The 18,134-nt window shown below is 37.7% G+C and overlaps 1 protein-coding gene across 1 annotated transcript; it reads right to left on the reverse strand.

Moving 5' to 3' along the window:
- Positions 1-822: 822 nt before the first annotated feature.
- Positions 823-17,771, reverse strand: DDX43 (DEAD-box helicase 43; the record flags this gene model as incomplete). Its single annotated transcript, XM_084284461.1, has 16 exons — positions 823-930; positions 2,111-2,198; positions 2,976-3,114; positions 3,850-3,959; positions 5,438-5,565; positions 7,324-7,411; positions 8,013-8,113; positions 11,032-11,173; positions 11,948-12,058; positions 12,315-12,433; positions 12,509-12,665; positions 14,291-14,372; positions 14,923-15,030; positions 16,298-16,415; positions 16,824-16,879; positions 17,420-17,771. 16 exons carry the CDS (start codon positions 17,769-17,771, stop codon positions 823-825), a joined length of 2,007 nt encoding a protein of 668 aa, XP_084140587.1.
- Positions 17,772-18,134: the final 363 nt, after the last annotated feature.

Genomic DNA, 18,134 nt, shown 5'->3' on the forward strand with positions numbered 1-18,134 from the left:
TCATAAAGTGTGGATCAACTTTATCCGAAAGGAAGCTGACCTTCAAAGGTTTATTTTCCTAAGATGCTCTTTATTGACTTTGTTAACATCACTCTAGTAAACTGTGCACTTCTTCCTTAAGCGAGACGATTACCTCCCAGAGTAGAAACGCTGAAGCTGCTTTTTTCATCTGGCCACGAATACGTGCTTCTTGTTATGGCCTCCTCCATTTGGAGGAAATGCAGACTTCTCTCAAAAGAAACTTGAGACAAGTCTCAGCAAAAATGACCTTTAGTGTTAGCTTGGAAATAAAATATTCACTTTGGCAAACATCAGTTACTGAAAACAGAGCAGACTTCAAATAGTTAAGTTATCCTCTGAAATACTTTTGCATGCCCTGCAGATGTGGCGTATCAGCGTGAAAGTACAGTATTTTCTAGTCAGACTGACAAACATTGCATACATTCACTAATCCAGTTCTCTGAAAATAAGAGGAAAAAAATTTTTACATGTAATACATACAATTAAAAAACTAAGTCCACAATGTTTGATTTTAACCATTATATGATGACTTTAGAAGTTATGCACATCGCACAAGAAATAACTGTAACAACTCTCCCGAGACTGAAGTCAAAGTAGTGTCAAAGCACAAAACTAGATTTGTTTGTATATAAATTTAATCCCATTTTTCTTTTCTAAGGTATTTTTAAAAACACTATTTAAAATGGAACAGATATAGAAAATAACTGAAAAAAAATTTCTAAATTCAAGCACATAGATGCTAATGCTAACACAAACTATTTATTATCACTTACTTTGTTTTGTACCTCCAGCAGATTACAATTAGTTTAGAGGCTTTCTTTGAGGTCTTCGTATATCCCGTTCCATGTCTTTTTCCATTTGGAATTTTTTGTATCTTTCTGCCATTGAAATAAGCTCATCAGGAACTACCTGATAAGAACACATCACAAGAACAAGCTTCGTTTTAAGAAATTCGGAACTTTTAGACTTTAAAAATACGTAACTTAGCAATCTAGTTTGGGAACACTATCTGGCTCCTGCCACCTTTTTAGATTTACTTTTCTGTAGAGGTGCATAGTTAAGCTGTACCCATGTATACATGAGAACATACTAACATACACTGAAAAATAATCAGCACAGTGTATGTGGATTTTCAATACGCCAGCATCACCGTATCTGAGGACAACTTACAAACAGATAAGTAAAACATCTGCATTTTAGATAAAAATGCATCTTCCAGCAATGATGAACAGCTGAAAAACATTTCCAGTGCCATTAAAATATGACGGCATGCAATTCATCCTTCTACAATGGGGTTACAGTGTTGGTTAAAAAAGGAAGAGTAACTGACATCATCTACCTGGACTTGGGCAAATCATACGGTGCTGTCACACACGACAGCCTGGTCTAATTGGAGAGGCATGGGTCTGATGAACGGACCGCTGGGTGGGTAAGGAATTGGCTGGATGGTCACCCTGAAGAGTTGTGGTCAACAGCTCAATGTCCGTGTGTCCAGTGATGAGTGGAGGTCCTCAGGTATTGGGTCCGGTGCTGTTTAATATCTTTGTTGTTGACATGGACAGTGGGATCGAGTACACCCTCGGCAAGTTTGTGGATGACACCAAGCTGTGTGGTGTGGCTGATATGCAAGGAGGGAGGGGGTGTCATCCAGAGGGACCTGGACAGGCTTGAAAGGTGGGCCTGTGAGAACCTCATGAGGTTCAACAAGGCCAAGGGCAAGGTGCTGCATATAGGTCAGGGCAATCCCAAGCACAAATACAGGCTAGGTGGAGAATGGATTGAGGGAAGCCCTGAGGAGAAGGACCTGGGGGTGTTGATAATATGAAGCTCAACATGAGCTGGCAATGGGTACTCACAGCCCAGAAAGCCTGCCAATATCCTCAGCAGCATAAAGAGAAGCATGGTTCTTTTAAAAGAAGAAAAATTATACTCTTAGTTCTCATACTACTTACAAACACCTGCAAGAAATACAGCTTGGAATAGCAGACAGACACTCATCCAGAAAAGCGTAAGTAGGCCATCACCGTGAATTGTTTCAGGTGGTAACCCAGAACCAATATAAATATTACTGAGTAAGATTTTTTCTTACTTGCTTTGCTCTTTCCAGAATATCAATCAGTTCAGATGCAACCTTCCAATCTTTCCTAGTGACAAGTGTTATTGCCACCCCAGTACGTCTGGACAAGGAACAAAATAAATGTTGATGTTCAAAACAAGAGATATCTATACTGCTCGTTTTTTTCTAACTGACAGTAGTAAATTCAACTGCAGGCAGTATTTACAAACTTCTAGGTTAAAACTGGCTAGAGTATTTGCTATGCACTTGACAAAGTAACTTTATACAGGTCAGAATATAGCAACTTAGCAAAGGCACAACTAATTTAGGTATTACAGACAATAAATTCGGCATAAAGAACATATTTAAGAACAGACATGCATTAGGATCTTAATCAAAATATGTACACACACAAACAAGGAAATGAATCACATTTGTTCCAGACTTGGAAAGTAGCATTTGAAAGTCCTACTGACTAGCTAGCTTTACCACCATGATTGGTGGAAAACTAAGTTGCCCGCCCTCCCTCCTGCCCCCAGTTATCTGCCTAGGAAACGAAACAACTGAGCAGCTCCTGAAGACATAAACAAGGAAGATGATTTCAGAATATCTATACAGAAGGTGTTTTACACTTTAAGTCTTCCCCACATTTAAATTAGTTTTCAAACATCTTTCAATCCCAACTACTTAATTGAAAAAACGGAAAATTGGAAAGCTTGTTTGCCTGAAACTTAATGAATGTATTTCAAAACATAAAACATACTTTGGTATATTCTGGAAGCTTCACCCAATTCTGTATTACTTGTTTCTCTTGTTAAATTCTAGAGCTACATCTATGCAACGCATAAAATATTGACATTGATCAATAACATCTTACTGTTTTCTTGCAGACACTTACCCTGCTCTCCCAGTACGACCAACTCTATGAACATATTCTTCAATATTACGAGGGAAGTCAAAGTTAAAAACATGAGTAATATCATGCACATCAAGGCCCCGGGATGCTAAGTCCGTAGCTACCAGGATTCTGACTTTGCCTAAAGCACAGCAGAAGGAGAATTTGATTTTATGGAATATACAAAAAACATGCTCTAGTCTATCGGTTTCCTAGCGCATAATGCTCCTGTTCTCAACACATAAAAGGAAATATATACTTGTTGCACCTTGCATCGTGTTGTTTCAGTACTAATTGGCAAGTAAGCACCCAAAACGTGAAATAGAAATAGTAGTAAAATGACAAGTAGAACAACAAGGTGCAGGTAAACCATGAAGTATGCCTCACTGATATTACAAAAAACCAAAAAACAAACAAAAAACCAAAAAACAACCGAAAAACAGAAGCTTTAACAACTATTTGTTTATCTGACATCCTTATCACAGCACTATTCTTAGATTTATTAGCATCTGATCACATAATCCCAAAGTATGACCAATCCTACTGGATCAAAAGAACTGAGAAACTCCATCATTTGACACTTAAATTTACAGTTATTTAAGCTAACAGTGAATTTTCCAGAGACATCAAAAAATAAGACTTCAATAATTTAGCTCTTAGACATTTTAAATTTTATTGAAGAGGAATCACTTTTTGCTTGCTTTTTTTTTTTTTTTTTGGATTTGTCAGATTAACAAAGTGACCATATACCATTCAGAGCTCTAGTCTTTCAGTTTCGGTAGCGAAGAGACACTGCACTAGAAAAAAAAAAAGATTCTGCACGTGATAAATTTTAGAAGTACTGGCTTGCTTAGCCCAAGTTTAGGTACAAGTCTACCTTTCTTGAAGTCATCTAAGGCCTGCTCTCGATCACACTGCTCTCTGTTACCATGAAGAGACTGTACTGGAATTCCCTGGAGACCAAAGTCACTTGCTAAGTCATCAGCTCTAAGATGAAATAAAACAATAGTTCTTTTGAAAGCATGCAGCACCTAGATTGATAACAAAGGTAACAATTTACCAACAACATCTAAACGTTTAAGACAGGACAAAAGCCTACCTAAATCAGGTGACATTATTATAAAACAGCATGGAAAGAAGCACAGAATATTCCCAACCAAGGTTTTTATTCCTTTATATGCTTTTATTTCAAGCCCTTCTCTGTCTTTCTTACCAGAAGAGACCTTCGATGGAAACACTGAATCTGGAAAGCAAAGACAGACACCCATGCAGCCAGAAAGTCTCAACAAGGAGATCAATCATCTACACTGTGTTAAAGTACAGAAGATACGACCAGGTATGATGCGCCTTGTATGTACAAAGTACAACTTGAAGCATAAAAAACAATGTTCTGTAGTTACTTCAAGGAAGAGCTTTCCACTTTTACAAATCCACCATGATTGCAATGCATACAAGTATTCACTTGAGTTTTGTGATTGCTGCAATGCAGTACTTCAGCAGACTTTTTCCTCCCACATCAGCTAATCCTCTCCCATAAAGACTTCTTAACAAGTAAGGACTTCCTTAAACTTTTTCCTTCTTCATCTTCTTACATAACTCAGAAGAGTGCTTCTGTCTTTACAAAAGAAGTAAAAACTTCTGCTCATCACTACAGTTTTAGTCAGAAGTCTGAAGCCCTTCTAGACACCTGTCAAAGTTTACTTATGTACCTAATAGCTAGACGAGCAGAACCTACCAGCTGGAAGCAAGAATCAGAAGTTGCCCACACTGAATGCTCAAGAGAATCTTTCACGTAAAAGCTTAGATCTATTTAGAGGAAAACCTTCTACAAAAGCCCCTAAGGGTAGTAGCTCCTGTCAGGCCTGGAACCTTCCAGTTACACAAACAAATCAAACAAACCAAACAGTGATGGGCAAGAGCTGTTTTAACAACTAATTTTTCCTGAGAAAAAGCATGTTGGCTTTAGGTTCTGCATCACATCTGCAGCAAAAGCTTTCTTAAGGAACTAAAAAAAGAAAAATTACATGTATGATACAGTAAAATTAGATCCATCTCTTTGAGAAATGGGAGGGTACCAAACTACAAAGTTTGATCTCACTTTCTTGTATCAAAAGAAGAAACAGAGAGAGAGGGATTTTTGCATCATCAGGAAGGCTCAGGTACGGTATAAAGACACTCCCTGCAAATAGGTCTTGTCTGCACCAGCTACATATGCAATTAAACATCAAATCATATTGACATGTCACTAAAAACCTTAACATCTACTTCAAACATGCAAAATTTAGATTTCACACCACTATTAATATTAGAAAGGGTACAAACTACTAGTCAAAACAGTCTGGGGGAATAAATAAACGTTACCAGAACACTATTGACAAGAACTGTTACACTTGGTAATCATCTGAACTAAGAACACCTCTGGTAGGAAAGAAAAAGAAAAGTAATACAGGGAAATAATTACATACGTAAGTTTCTTTCCCACAAAAATGATGACCTTGTCTTTTGGTTTCATTGAGTCAATGAAGCTTTTCATAAAAGCTCTTTTCTCCTCCTCGGTGGTAACAACAACTCTTTGTTCTACTGTATTTACTGCCTGTTAAACAACAAAGAGGATATTACTTAGAAACACATTTGAAAAGAATTTTTTATTCCCATATATAATAAAAGTAACAATATGACAACAAAACTCTAAAAACTAGAATGCATATCAGTTCGGACTTTAACTGATACAGATTTACTTGTTAAAACTGATCTCTGAACAGTTTTATCAAATTATGTATTTGCAGATTTAGAGGGTACAGATCAACAGACTAATGAAGAGAAGTATTCCTAACATTAGCTAAGAGCAGACGGAAGCATTTTTTTAATTACTAATGTGAATATATGTTAAGATAATCCAGTGCAAGTTGGAACAATTATCATCTCGAAATCAAGAAGATTTTAAAGAAGGTTCTGACAACTATTTGTGGTGATCAATACTGACACTTCTTCCAACTACATTTTTTTTAATAAAAGCTTTACTCCATTTAAGGTTACCACAGAATATCTGACATATACTACATACGAGGAAATGGCACAAGGCTGTGTTGAGAAGTTCAGACTGGCTATTAGGAAGTGAGGGGGTGGTTGGACAGTGGGACAGGCTCCCCAAGGAAGTAGGGACAGTGCCAAGCCTGCCAGAGTTCAAGAAGTGCTCGGGTAACTCTCTCAGACACGTGGTTTCATTTTTGGGTGGTCTTGTGTAGTCAGATATTGAACCCAATGAATGAGCCTTTCGGGTCCCTTCCAACTTGGGATATTTTATAACTCTATTTAAGTAACATAAAGGTCTGGACATTCTTGTGGCACTGCATCATAAAATGGTGGCAAGAATTCATGAATCAATCTGCTAAAAAAAAAAAAAAAAAAAAAAGATTCTTTCCACATGGGAAACCTCTCCTCTCCACCCCTTCAGAAGTCACCTCTTCAGCTGAAGAGACCTCCTATGAAAGAGATGAATGCATTACAGAAGAGCTGCAATAACTGTTATCTGTCAGATAACAATCCTCTATCTTTGACGAGTAATGCCCTTTGACAAAAGCATAGTTCCCAACAGAACAGATGAAAAGTACATTTCCTTCTTCGGTCTAAAAGCATGCTGGATGTTATTTTTTCATTGCCCATGGCTAAGAAGTGGAACTGAAAACAAAACTTTTGTAATTTAAAAAGCAAACAAGTCTCTGCGCCAGGATGCGGGAGATCTTGGAACACGCAACATTTCTGTAAATTCTGCTTAAAAACTGCTTAAGCCAACTACTGGTAACTGCGCAGGCATGACTAGCATACACCTACATCCATACATTTTAAGTTCAGCAAAGACGGTTCTTACTGTAATGAACATATTTTTGCCCTAGACAAGTGGCCTCCAGGAGTTTAATACAGAGCTTCTACTCTCTTTGAGAAAGCAGTTAAGAGACAGATCTGGATAAGGATCTATACATGTGAGAATAAAGACTTTCAGATGGAGAAGTAACATGAATTTGCTCCACAGAAAAGGCAGCTGCAAAAACAAGGGTTCAGGCAAAACCACGAGGCACTGCAAAATACAATTTTCAAATGTAACAAGTATTTGACTGATCTTTATTCCCTGTAACTTCTACTGGAAGTCTAAGACTTCTGGACCTTGTTATGGAAACAGTTTTTTTTTTTTTAAGGTTCTTTATAATATTTTAAAGCTTCATTAAAAGCAAGTGATTTTTAAGTTTGATTTTAAGGTATTATATATTTACGTACATATATTTACAAGTAAAACAAAATCCTTGTTTAACTGTAATTTCTTCAAAACAAAATTTGTAATTTCTTCAAAACTTACAGCTAAGTCAAGAGTGCCAACGTATACAATCATAGGGTTTTTCAAATAGGATCTTGCTAGGCGACGAACACCATCAGGCCAAGTAGCACTAAAGATGACAAAACATGAGAATACAGTGCAAAAGCTTCTTTAATTTGTTAATTTCACCACTCCTCTTTTCTTATATACCAGTGAAACATGAGTGCACTGTAACAGTAGTGAGCTCATGTAGCATTTACAAATCACTTTAAGATGCTAGTAGTAAATATCAATCTGATTTCAAGGTAACTTCCTAAATTAAAAGTATGGGTAACGGTTATGTAGCCTTTCTAATGAAGCTGAAAATGAGCTCAGTAGTTCAATGATTTCTAATTAGCAAGCTTGTAGACTATTTTTCCCCTCTCTGAAACAGTAGCTCTAATTCAAAATACTCATGTTAACAGCATTCCCTGCCCACCTTCCTTTTTGGATAGTTCATTTTTGGAGAAAACAGTTGTTTATACAGTTGATATAAAACAACGGTAAGAGAAGAAGTAAGTTGTCAGAAGATTCATTAGCGTGAAACAGACAATTAGGAGAAAAAAATGATACCATTCTCTTGGTAGGTTAATAATTTTTTTTTTTTTATTAATACTTCCCCTCTCCCCCAAGGTTAAAGTTACTGAACAAGTTAAGGTGTTCAAGCATTAAGTACTACTATGTTTACATACCTTGTCATAATGGTTTGTCTGTCAGGCCGCACATCTATTAGGATCTTCATTATCTGAGGTTCAAATCCCATATCCAACATTTTGTCAGCCTCGTCTAAAACCTGCTTAGAACAAGGTGTTTGGGTCTAGTTCCTTAGATAATGTTTCAGCAAGACATTTTGTAAGAGATAATTTTACTGGTAACTATTTTAATTTCAAAATCTACTCTAATTCATTCCAAAGCCTGTTCAACTTGTTTCATCTCTTCAGTTTTCTTTAACCTCTTCCATTTCATTTACAGGCATAATAAGAATACTCTGTATCACCTTTAAGAACACTCAAAGCCAATGAAGAAGGGGCCATTTTTTTTTTTAAATTATTTTTAAAACACTGATTTGGTTGGTGCCTAATTCAAACAAAACAAGAACAAACACAGGGAGGAGCCCCTGCTTTCAGTTGGCAGTTTTTAGAAGTTTACAGGACAATTCTCACTTTAACTTGAAGATCTCATATCAGTCCAAAATATCAGTTACCAATTTAGATCCTCTTAAGAGCTAGGAAAAGACAGACCATACATTCTGGTTTAAACTAGTACACTGTAGAATTCTCAGAGTTCAAACTTATTTCATCAGGGGATAGAACAGGGGAGCTGAAAGTGAGTACAACTACTGGGAATTGATCTTTTTCTAATACGTAAGCACACAATGTTTTCTAAGTCCTCTACAAAGAAAGAAGGCTGCCATGCAAAACTGATTTTCCTCTTTTGATTTAGATAAACTAAATCTGAAAATTAAAGTTACATGGATCGTGCTTTGAAGTACTGACATTTTCCAGTCACTTATTTAGAATTACAGAACTTTGATGGTAACCTCTACTATCATGATTCTGTAGATCTATTCTTTTCAGATGTACTATTCTATTAAAGGTTTTTAGATTATTAATTATGGAAATCTCTGAAATAATAATAAACTTTAAGTTAAGCAACAGAAGACAGGAATTCTATTTCCTGATCTCATTCTTTTTATTTTCAAAGGACTTATGGAGATTTCATTAACTACTCAGGTTCTATTACAATGGCAAGGCTGCTGAACCAATTTCACATACAGAGCTGGCTACTGAGCTCTTAACAGCAGAAACTTTCTAGGCTAGTAAGCACACTGGTACTTCGCTGGAAAGGGAGAAAGACGCACATTAGATGGACGAGAGTAGTTGATGTTCACTTGCCTTATTTCTGAAAACTGCTTAATGAAGTCCATAACAGATATAATAGATATTAACTTTTTTTTCCCCCTAAATTCCTCAAAATCAAGTCCTGGTTTATAAAATGAACCCCCATCCCCAACTGACATCATCTTAGATTTCTCATTACCAATACATATTTACTTGTTTGTTAATATTACTACAGTTATTTTTCTTGTCTAGGAATTCTTGCAGGCCAGTTCTTCATGTGAAAAATTTCTTTCATTAAATTAGATAAAGGTAGTGTAAAATTTACCAGTAACTATATATATATATATATATATAGCATATATAGCATATATATAGCATATAGAGTAGCATTTTTATTATATACACACACACTATGTATATATATGTGTGTTTTATATATATAGTGTGTGTATATATAATAAAAATGCTACTCTATATGCTATATATATATATAGTGTGTATATATATAAAATATATACACACACATATCTATATATGCTATATATAGATATGTGTGTGTATATATAATAAAAATGCTACTCTAATCTACCTATTATATAACCTGAATTATGATTTATGTTCTTTTTCTAGTATATTCTTTCCCCTAATTGCTTCCCTATTATGCATGCACAAGAAGATACACAGGAAAATATAAGGTAACAGTTGGAAAAAAAGCATTTTCAAATGGGACCTAAATAAGCAGAGTGTTTCCAGAAAGTCAAAAGGCATGAGATACTAACCACTTTTCAAGATATGGTCCTTGTTTCAATCTGCTTAAGATATGCAACTGCTAGTGGTATAACAACAAATGGTTTCTTCTGCTTTATGTCATACTTTACAGTTTGATATTTGTTTTTCTTAGTATCATACCATACTGTATCATGCACATACTGAAGCATCTGATTTCAGTCACACACACTATGCTTTGCATAGTTTGGCTACACTTTGCCTTGGTATAGGAAGATTACAAATGTTATATAGTATTAAAAACAGGTTTTCAGGCCTTGTTTCCTCCTGCTTACCAATTGTGTGTTTTTCTTCTATATTAGACTACTCTCCTGTCTTCCCGCATTATTCTTTACAGATGCACCACTGGCCTTGGCACAAGCTCACAACCATTACTAAGAATTGGAGCTAACTCATTAAGAGCACAGTAAGAATTTAACGCTTGGTAGAGGGAAGAAGGTTGGGAAGATAAGGGAGAAAAAGCAGGTCAACTTGTCTAACTAGGCAACAAGTCATCAGTTAAGTAGGCAACACACAAATAATGTAAACACATCGAAGTATTTTACAAAATAGTCGTTCTATTTTGTCCAACATAGCAAAAAGCAAGAATGAAGTGAAAACGTAAGGATCCGTAACAACACTAGCATGGCTGTTTTCCCACTAAGATCAAAAGTGGGTCACCCAAACATTCAGGTATCAGTTTGTGACACTGGCTCTTACCACACAAGTTCTAAGAACGTAAGTCATTCGAATTGTTTAAAAGAAAAGTAAAAAGACAACTCAGGGACAGCATTTCATCTATTAGTAACTGATCTTCATAAGATGAACTCTGAAATGGCCAATGATTTGAGGCAATAATTTATTGTCTTTAAAATGCTTATTGTGCTAGAAGCATTTTTTTCCCCCTCTAGAGAATATCCTATTTCTATGACATACCCCATTTCTACAACACAATCATATTCGGCATGAACCACCCCTCCAAAATCAATTTCAGTGTTTTAACTGAGAATCAGATCATTAAAAGAAAGCTAAAATAAACCCTGAATTCACACTAAGTCAACCATTTCCCAGCTGGTGCATTACTTATTCTGTATCAGCTACTTGCCAAGTAAGTTATGCTCCTCAAATTTATGACGTTGTTCATTTGAAGATCATTCAGTCTCCCAGGAGTAGCAATGACAATATCCACACCTTTGGTAACTGTATTGATCTGTCCTTTTCGGTCCCCGCCACCATATATGCAAATACTAAAAAACAGAATGATTTACAGAAGTAGAATACTAAGGTTCAACTGAATCTCTCTTAAATAAATACCACAATATTGCTTCATATTACAGAAGTATTATCTCATTATCAAAATGAAAGAATACAATAGGTGTGACTGACAGATTCACCATAAATTATGGGCTCAACATTGAATGATCCCACTTCAAATGTGCAGCAACAGCTTTCTGCTCAAAGTGTAGTAGAGGGAATCATGAAAGGAAGAAAAGATGGCTATTAAGCTACATTTTGGGTTGATCTTAAAATATTCACACCAAAAATAGATGAGTATTGGAAAAGGATGCATTATTTTCTAATGAATACCTTCAAAGGTCTCATGTTTTGCTGTTAAACCAATCAGTAACTTAACACATTCTTTAAAACTTTTTTGGAGGAGGAAGGAAGCAGAACACATGTTTCTTTATTTGACGGCTACAAGACTGAATGCTCCACCAGGCTACCAGAGAACCCCAGGAGTAGGTTTCAAAATATAGTAATGTCTGCTTAATAGCAGAAATGAAAACCAGCAGGTTTGTGGATGAAGGACAAGATGCAATGAAGTTGCAACACAGAAAACACAGAAGATTTTCATCGTGAGAGTAGCTACATAGGCTATCCTAGAAAATGAGAAAATATGAACTATTCATTTACTACCCTTCCCTGACTTCTCTTAACAAATGCAATTATTTTAACAGGTGAAATAAGCCACAAGTGATTTAAAAAAAAAAAAAAAGTGAACAAATGAGAAGGAAGGTTACCTTTTAATTCCTTTGTATGTGTACTTCAAACACTCTGCCTCTACTTGAAGTGCTAGCTCTCGAGTGGGAGCTAGGACTAACATTCCCGGCCCTCCACGCTGATCTTTGGATCTGCAACAAAGCATCTTCAGAATGTGGGTATATTAGGCTAGACAACGTCTGTCATTTCTGACATCAGATTTTTTAAAATAATGTTCTCAAAACTTTCAGTACACAGCTGCATCCCGTTATTGTGACATAATGGAATCTTGTGTTTTAAATCTGGTATGTTTTCCAACAAGTCTATTATTTTTTTTACTAGATAGCCATCATTTCAGAAAAAGAAGTACCCACAAATAAACAATGTAGATGGGTGAATGGTCCTTACATTGGTTGTGAATCCAAATGAATGAATCCAGGCATTAAGTAAGCTAATGTCTTCCCAGTACCAGTCTGTGCTATGCCAATAAGGTCAATTCCTTGAAGTATGATTGGCCATGCCTGGGACTAACATAAAACAATAAATACTTAGACATTTTTCTCTTAAGGTTCAGTTAAGTATCATCAAAATTGAACAAGTACCTGAATTGGTGTAGGTTTCTGAAAACCAATTTTTCTTATATTAGCCATGATATCAGGATAATCCTCAAACACATCTTCAAATTTACAAACAGGATTGGGAGCGCAGCGCTTTTCACCTTCTTTTAAGTCATCACAGATTATGTTGTTATTTTCTTTCCTGTATAAAATTAGAGAAGTGCAATAGCTTTAAAATCTATCTGAAGAAGCAAAGCTAACACAAAAGACTGTGCCTTCCTGACATTTTTTCCTAATATGCACGGAACATTGAATAGATGCTTAATGTTGTATACAACTGTTCTTTTAACCTTCAAGACAGCTACACTACAGAAAAATCTCTCCTGGAGGACTCGTAGTTAGTCCATGAGTTATTCCCATAGTTACTCTTTCTGAAGTGTGAATGCTTTGAAGCTATGTATGGGTATTAACATAGGCTGTAGCTTGGTCATACCAGACCTGTTATACCGTATTATAAATTAAGAGCTGTTACAAGTTCTTCTACCCAAAAGCAACTCATAGGAATGGGTTGTGCTTCTTTGTCAGAACCCTATATTCTGGCTCAAGCCTTTCTGATATACTTTCAGAGCAGCTCCCTGGGTGCTCTAAAAATAAAAGCAGGTTAGTAAAAAGGTGCTCAGTAAGACAACCTCCAAAAAGAGCATTCAAAAGGTTATATATATATATATATATATATATATATATATATATATATCCTTTTGAATTTTTAATATATTTTTTTATATATATTATATTATATATTATATATATAATATATTTTTAATATATATTTTTAATATATATATATATTAATAAAAGCTATAGTTTTGAGGTCCCTACGCAAGTAAGGTGGAAATATATATCAGTCCTGTATCTTCATTCTAGACCTCTTCTGAAGATTCCAATCTGCAAGTTTTACTTCAAGCTGTGAGTGGATTCAGAAAGAATGAGTAATTCAAGTTCTGATGTTTGCAAAGATACACTTTTTCCATGCCTATCTCTTTTTCTTCAGTTAATGGGTTAGATGAAAAGCATTCCCTTGTTTATAACATATCCGCTAGTCCTCAGTGCATGCTCTGAGCCTATGTTCTGTCACTTCTGACTAGTTCTGACAATAACACTTACGGAAACAGGTGTCAATTCACTCACTGTAAAAAGGTTTCTCCAGTAAGAATGCAAGAGAAAAACAGATGCAACGCAAAAAGAAGAACAATGAAAGGTGCTTCGAGTTAATATGAATCCAAGGCATTCACCAGCTTTATTAGAATTACTAAGGAGCTCTGAAACTACTACCAGGGCCCGATCAGAATCACTTGAAACAGAAGATCTGCTTTTCTATGTATTTGTAAAGACAAGATAGACAGAAAAAGCAACAGTAATCAATGTTGAAGTTTCTTCTGAAGATGCTAAAATATATGGAAAAAAGTGGAAGCCAAGCTGCATATATCGCATGAATAAGACAATTTGGAAGAACCTAGAAAACTTGAATAAGCTGTCTCATGACACGCAACAAACAACTAATAGACAGTGCATGGCCTCGATTGTTAACACCCTCTGAAAGTTAACCAGATAAAACACTTCATAGGAATGGTCAATCCCTAAAGTTAGGGTATTATTAGTTGCTTGGAAAAATATCTGCTAGTTATCATTTAATTCCTTATAGTTCCTAAGAGCTAAATTATTATGAGACACTAACATTAGAAATTGTCTCTATATTTCACCACCCACTTCATAGGTTTTGTACCTTAGTTATTTTGCCAATGCAATTCTCTACAGAAATGATCTTACCGCCACAGTTCCGCTTCTTCTCGTGACATAGATGCAGTCCTTGATGATTCTTTATAGAAGTTTTTCTCAATTGGAGGCAAGCCTTAAGCAATCACAAGAAAGTAAACTTAAAAGACAGTAGAAAATGCTGCACATTTAGGGTCAGTCTATTAAAGCTTAAGATGAAACCCCCAAATCCGAATACTCTATGCCTTTTACTAGGAGACTAGTCAAAAACCGTGGTAGACCACAGTCATTCAAGCAAAACCGAAGACTAACAGAAATCCTGAAGTACCTGCAAAAGCACCACTTCCCTACGTTTCAAGCTCTAGAATAATTTCTACTAATATACATAGTATTTTTTTTTTAAACACTTTTCAGCATTTTGCTACAATCAACTACAAAACTACGGCGTTTTCAAAAGTTGAAGTAAAAATACTAATTCAGTAGTAATTGGAGACTTGTCACACAGTGACCAGTGTCCTTCACGACTGTTCCAAAAAATGCTGACTGACATGAGCATTTCACTGCAAATACTTAATTAATTTGGACACTGAAAAAATCCAGTTACTTCCAGCAAGTATTTAAAATGTTTACACATTCAATACTTCTACCACATATAAACAAGCAAAGATCAAAATTTTAAAACTAACCTGCCCACTTCATAGCCTCATGTTTAGCTCTGTTTTCTCGAATAGAGGCCCAGTTAATCACTGCTTTTTTTGGTGAATTTTCAGGTTGGATAACATCCAAGGTTTTTCCTGTAGAGTTAGTACCAAAACACTGCTGTTTGATGCAATCAAAAACAAGTACACTTTTTATTTTTGTATTACAAGACCTCTTATGTGATTTTGAACAGACACAAAGCACTTAAAGAGAGCTCTTCCTTAGGTCTTGGACTGAAGCACTGACAGAAGAACCTGTACAAATACACTTCAGATAAGAGAAGCATTACTTTAAGTAGCTAAAGATGTTGAAAAGACAGGTTCTGAAATGCTGCTTCTGTACCTATAAGGAAAACTTGTTGAGCAGTGAACTTCTGAGAAGCACAAACCAGGCAGATGATATGCAAACAATTCTTTATTTTCAACAGCTACAAGAGCAAGGTTTACTTCTTCAGTATCCCACGTCATGAAGATAAAAATTCAGTGTAATTACACTTGATATCCCTTTTTTGATGATGACATCAACTCTTCAGAAATAGAATTTTTATACTGGAAATATAAATGGCAACACAATTTGTGGAGAATCAGGAAACATAGAGGAAAACACCACAGCCACACACAGAAGTATTACATAATCCTGGCCTCTTGAAAGAAACATGTTGGTCTACCTCTGGCCCACTCACAACTACTCCATTCCTTATTCTAATGCTGGAGCATAACTCTCAGATTTTTTCTTCCTCATCTGCCTCAGAGCAACCACTATGGATGTGGTTCTTGCCCCTGAGAGCTTACTGTACAGTTAAGCAAGACAAATACCAGTAACTGAAGCAATAACTCAAAATACAGTCATTACAGTATTATGGTCATCCATGTAACATGTTAAAGGCTAGTAAAATGAGGCATGATGTGCAACACTAAACCTTAAAAGCTAACCTCCCATGAAAGGAGTAACAAGTCAGCCTCATGCTGTAATCAGTATGTTTTCTTTACAGCCTATGTTTATAAAAGCTTACTGAATTTTGTCACTGCATAGCTACTACATTGGAACTTACACTAGAAAGAATATCTGGATTTTGGGGGGCCTCAAACTGGTAATGCAAGAAACCAAGCAATATTACATTTATTAGAATTGTTGGAAATGCCCAGGAAGAGTTATTCATTCACAGAAGTCCCTCAGTTCAAGGAACGAAACTGCTCACAGTCTTGACATCTCTGTTTCAAGGAGGTGATTTTAACCTTGATCTTGGATAATGGTACACCATTTTACTATGGTAAAATACTAACAACATAAAAAACACACTAGCAAGCTACAAATACCTCCCCCCCACCCCCATAACACACTTCTTACATTTCTCAGTCCCACCTCTGATGTTGTTTTGTCCACAGTTTGCAACTGCATCATCAATCAACATCTTGGCTTTGTTTTGCACAGCAGCACTGCCAAAGATCTTCACTTCAGCTTCCAAGGCTCCCTTTACAACCTGAGTTCGTAAAACCTCATTGAGTTTTTAATACTATAAAGACAAGCATTACACAACAATATATACTGAAAACAATCTTTGATTTTTTTTTTCATTAAACTTCTCTTCCCAGGAAAGGTTCTTTAATTCCCTTTTAGAAAGAGAAGAAAACCTGCATACTTCAGGAAAAAAAAAAAAAAAAGCACAAACACGCACACACAAACATAAAGACAGTAAACTTTTCCTACTTTCACATACGGTCAAGTTACTCCCTCAATTCATCCTCCTTTTTAACCTGTTCTTGTAAAAGCAATTATTATGCAATTGCAACGCCTTTCAACTTCCTATGGAAACTCCAGTTTACACTGAAGCAAAAGCAAGTATTTCCCTGATAGAGCCCTGGCCTGAATGATACACAGCAAACTATACCTGTATCCGAGAACCCGAAGAGTCCTCAAGCTCTTTTATTTTAGTTCCTCCCCGACCTGTTACAAAGAAAAAACTCTTTAATATCTGCAGCGCAAGCCACGCTGTCAAAAACTAAGTTCTAACTGTAAGTATTTTGGTTTTGACCAAAACCCAAGACCTCTGTAAGACAGCAGACGATCACAAATAGAACTTATGATACAGAACTGCTAGGAAAAGACATGCAGCTTTTTTTTTTTTTGTCAGTCAACTGCAAGAAATGGGGAAACATAAGCATGTCAAATGAACAGAGAAAGCAGCAAAATCAGCTCAAGAACAAGCCATGAACAGAAAGGGGCTTCATCCCACTTATGATTTGCTGGCTGGAAGAAATGGGTTTCAAACCTCACCTCTCTTAAGTGAGTGAAGAGCTCCCCGATTCATCCCTTACCCCACACAAGCCTCCCACTGAGTCCATGGGAGACAGATGCCAGGGGTCGCAGCGTCGTGTGGCCCTTCTCGTCAGGAGGAGCCGGCAGGCAGCGATGCTGAGGGCTGCCCACACCACCAAACCCCTCCGCACTCCGCAGCCGGGCCCTCCCCTCTTCCCACCCGCCTACCTGGCCGCCCCAAGCCCCCCGGGGTCGGCGTGCGGCCGTCATTACCTATCAGCGCCCTGACCTGGGCGTTGCTGATGAAGAAGCAGAGGGGCGCACTGCCAGCCCGAGGCCTGCCGCTGGCGGCTCCCTGCAGGCGCCACCGCCCCGCGCCTCGGGAGCTCCCCGCATCTCGAGGCTCCCACTCCTCTCCCCCAGCCCTGGCTGCTGCCGCCTCAGAGCTCCTTCGCCCCCCTGCGCCTCCCACAGAGCCGCGGGCGGGCGCCGGCGGCTGCCTGAGGGGCGCGGCGTCAACCGCGCAAAATGGCGGCGGCCGCGGCGCCTCCTCGTCGCTGCTCGCCTCCCAGTCCGACATCGCCCCCGCGGCGCACGTGGCGGGCCTCGCCGGGCTTCAGGCTGCGGGCGCGCTGATTGGCAGGAGCCAGGGGCTCCGCGAGCAGTGATTGGCTGCTCGGAGCGGAGCCGAGGTGGGAGAGCCTATGGTTGTCCTCGCAGAGGGTGAGGCCCCGCCCACGCAGCGCTCTGCACTCAGACGGCCGTGTGCGGCCGTTAGGGGCGGCGGTTGGTGCTGCTGGGGCTGTGGGCGGGTTGGCCGGCACCTGCTCTGACAGGGCTCGTGTGAGGTGCTGCAGGGTGTCCCCGAGCAGTAAGGTTCCGCAGCCTCTCCGGGCAGACTCTACAAGTGTTTGGTCGCTCTCCCAATAAAAAAGTTAAAAAA

The sequence above is a fragment of the Netta rufina genome, assembly GCF_964035555.1.
Source record: "Netta rufina genome assembly, chromosome: 3".
In the NCBI taxonomy this organism is placed as follows: Eukaryota; Metazoa; Chordata; class Aves; order Anseriformes; family Anatidae; genus Netta; species Netta rufina.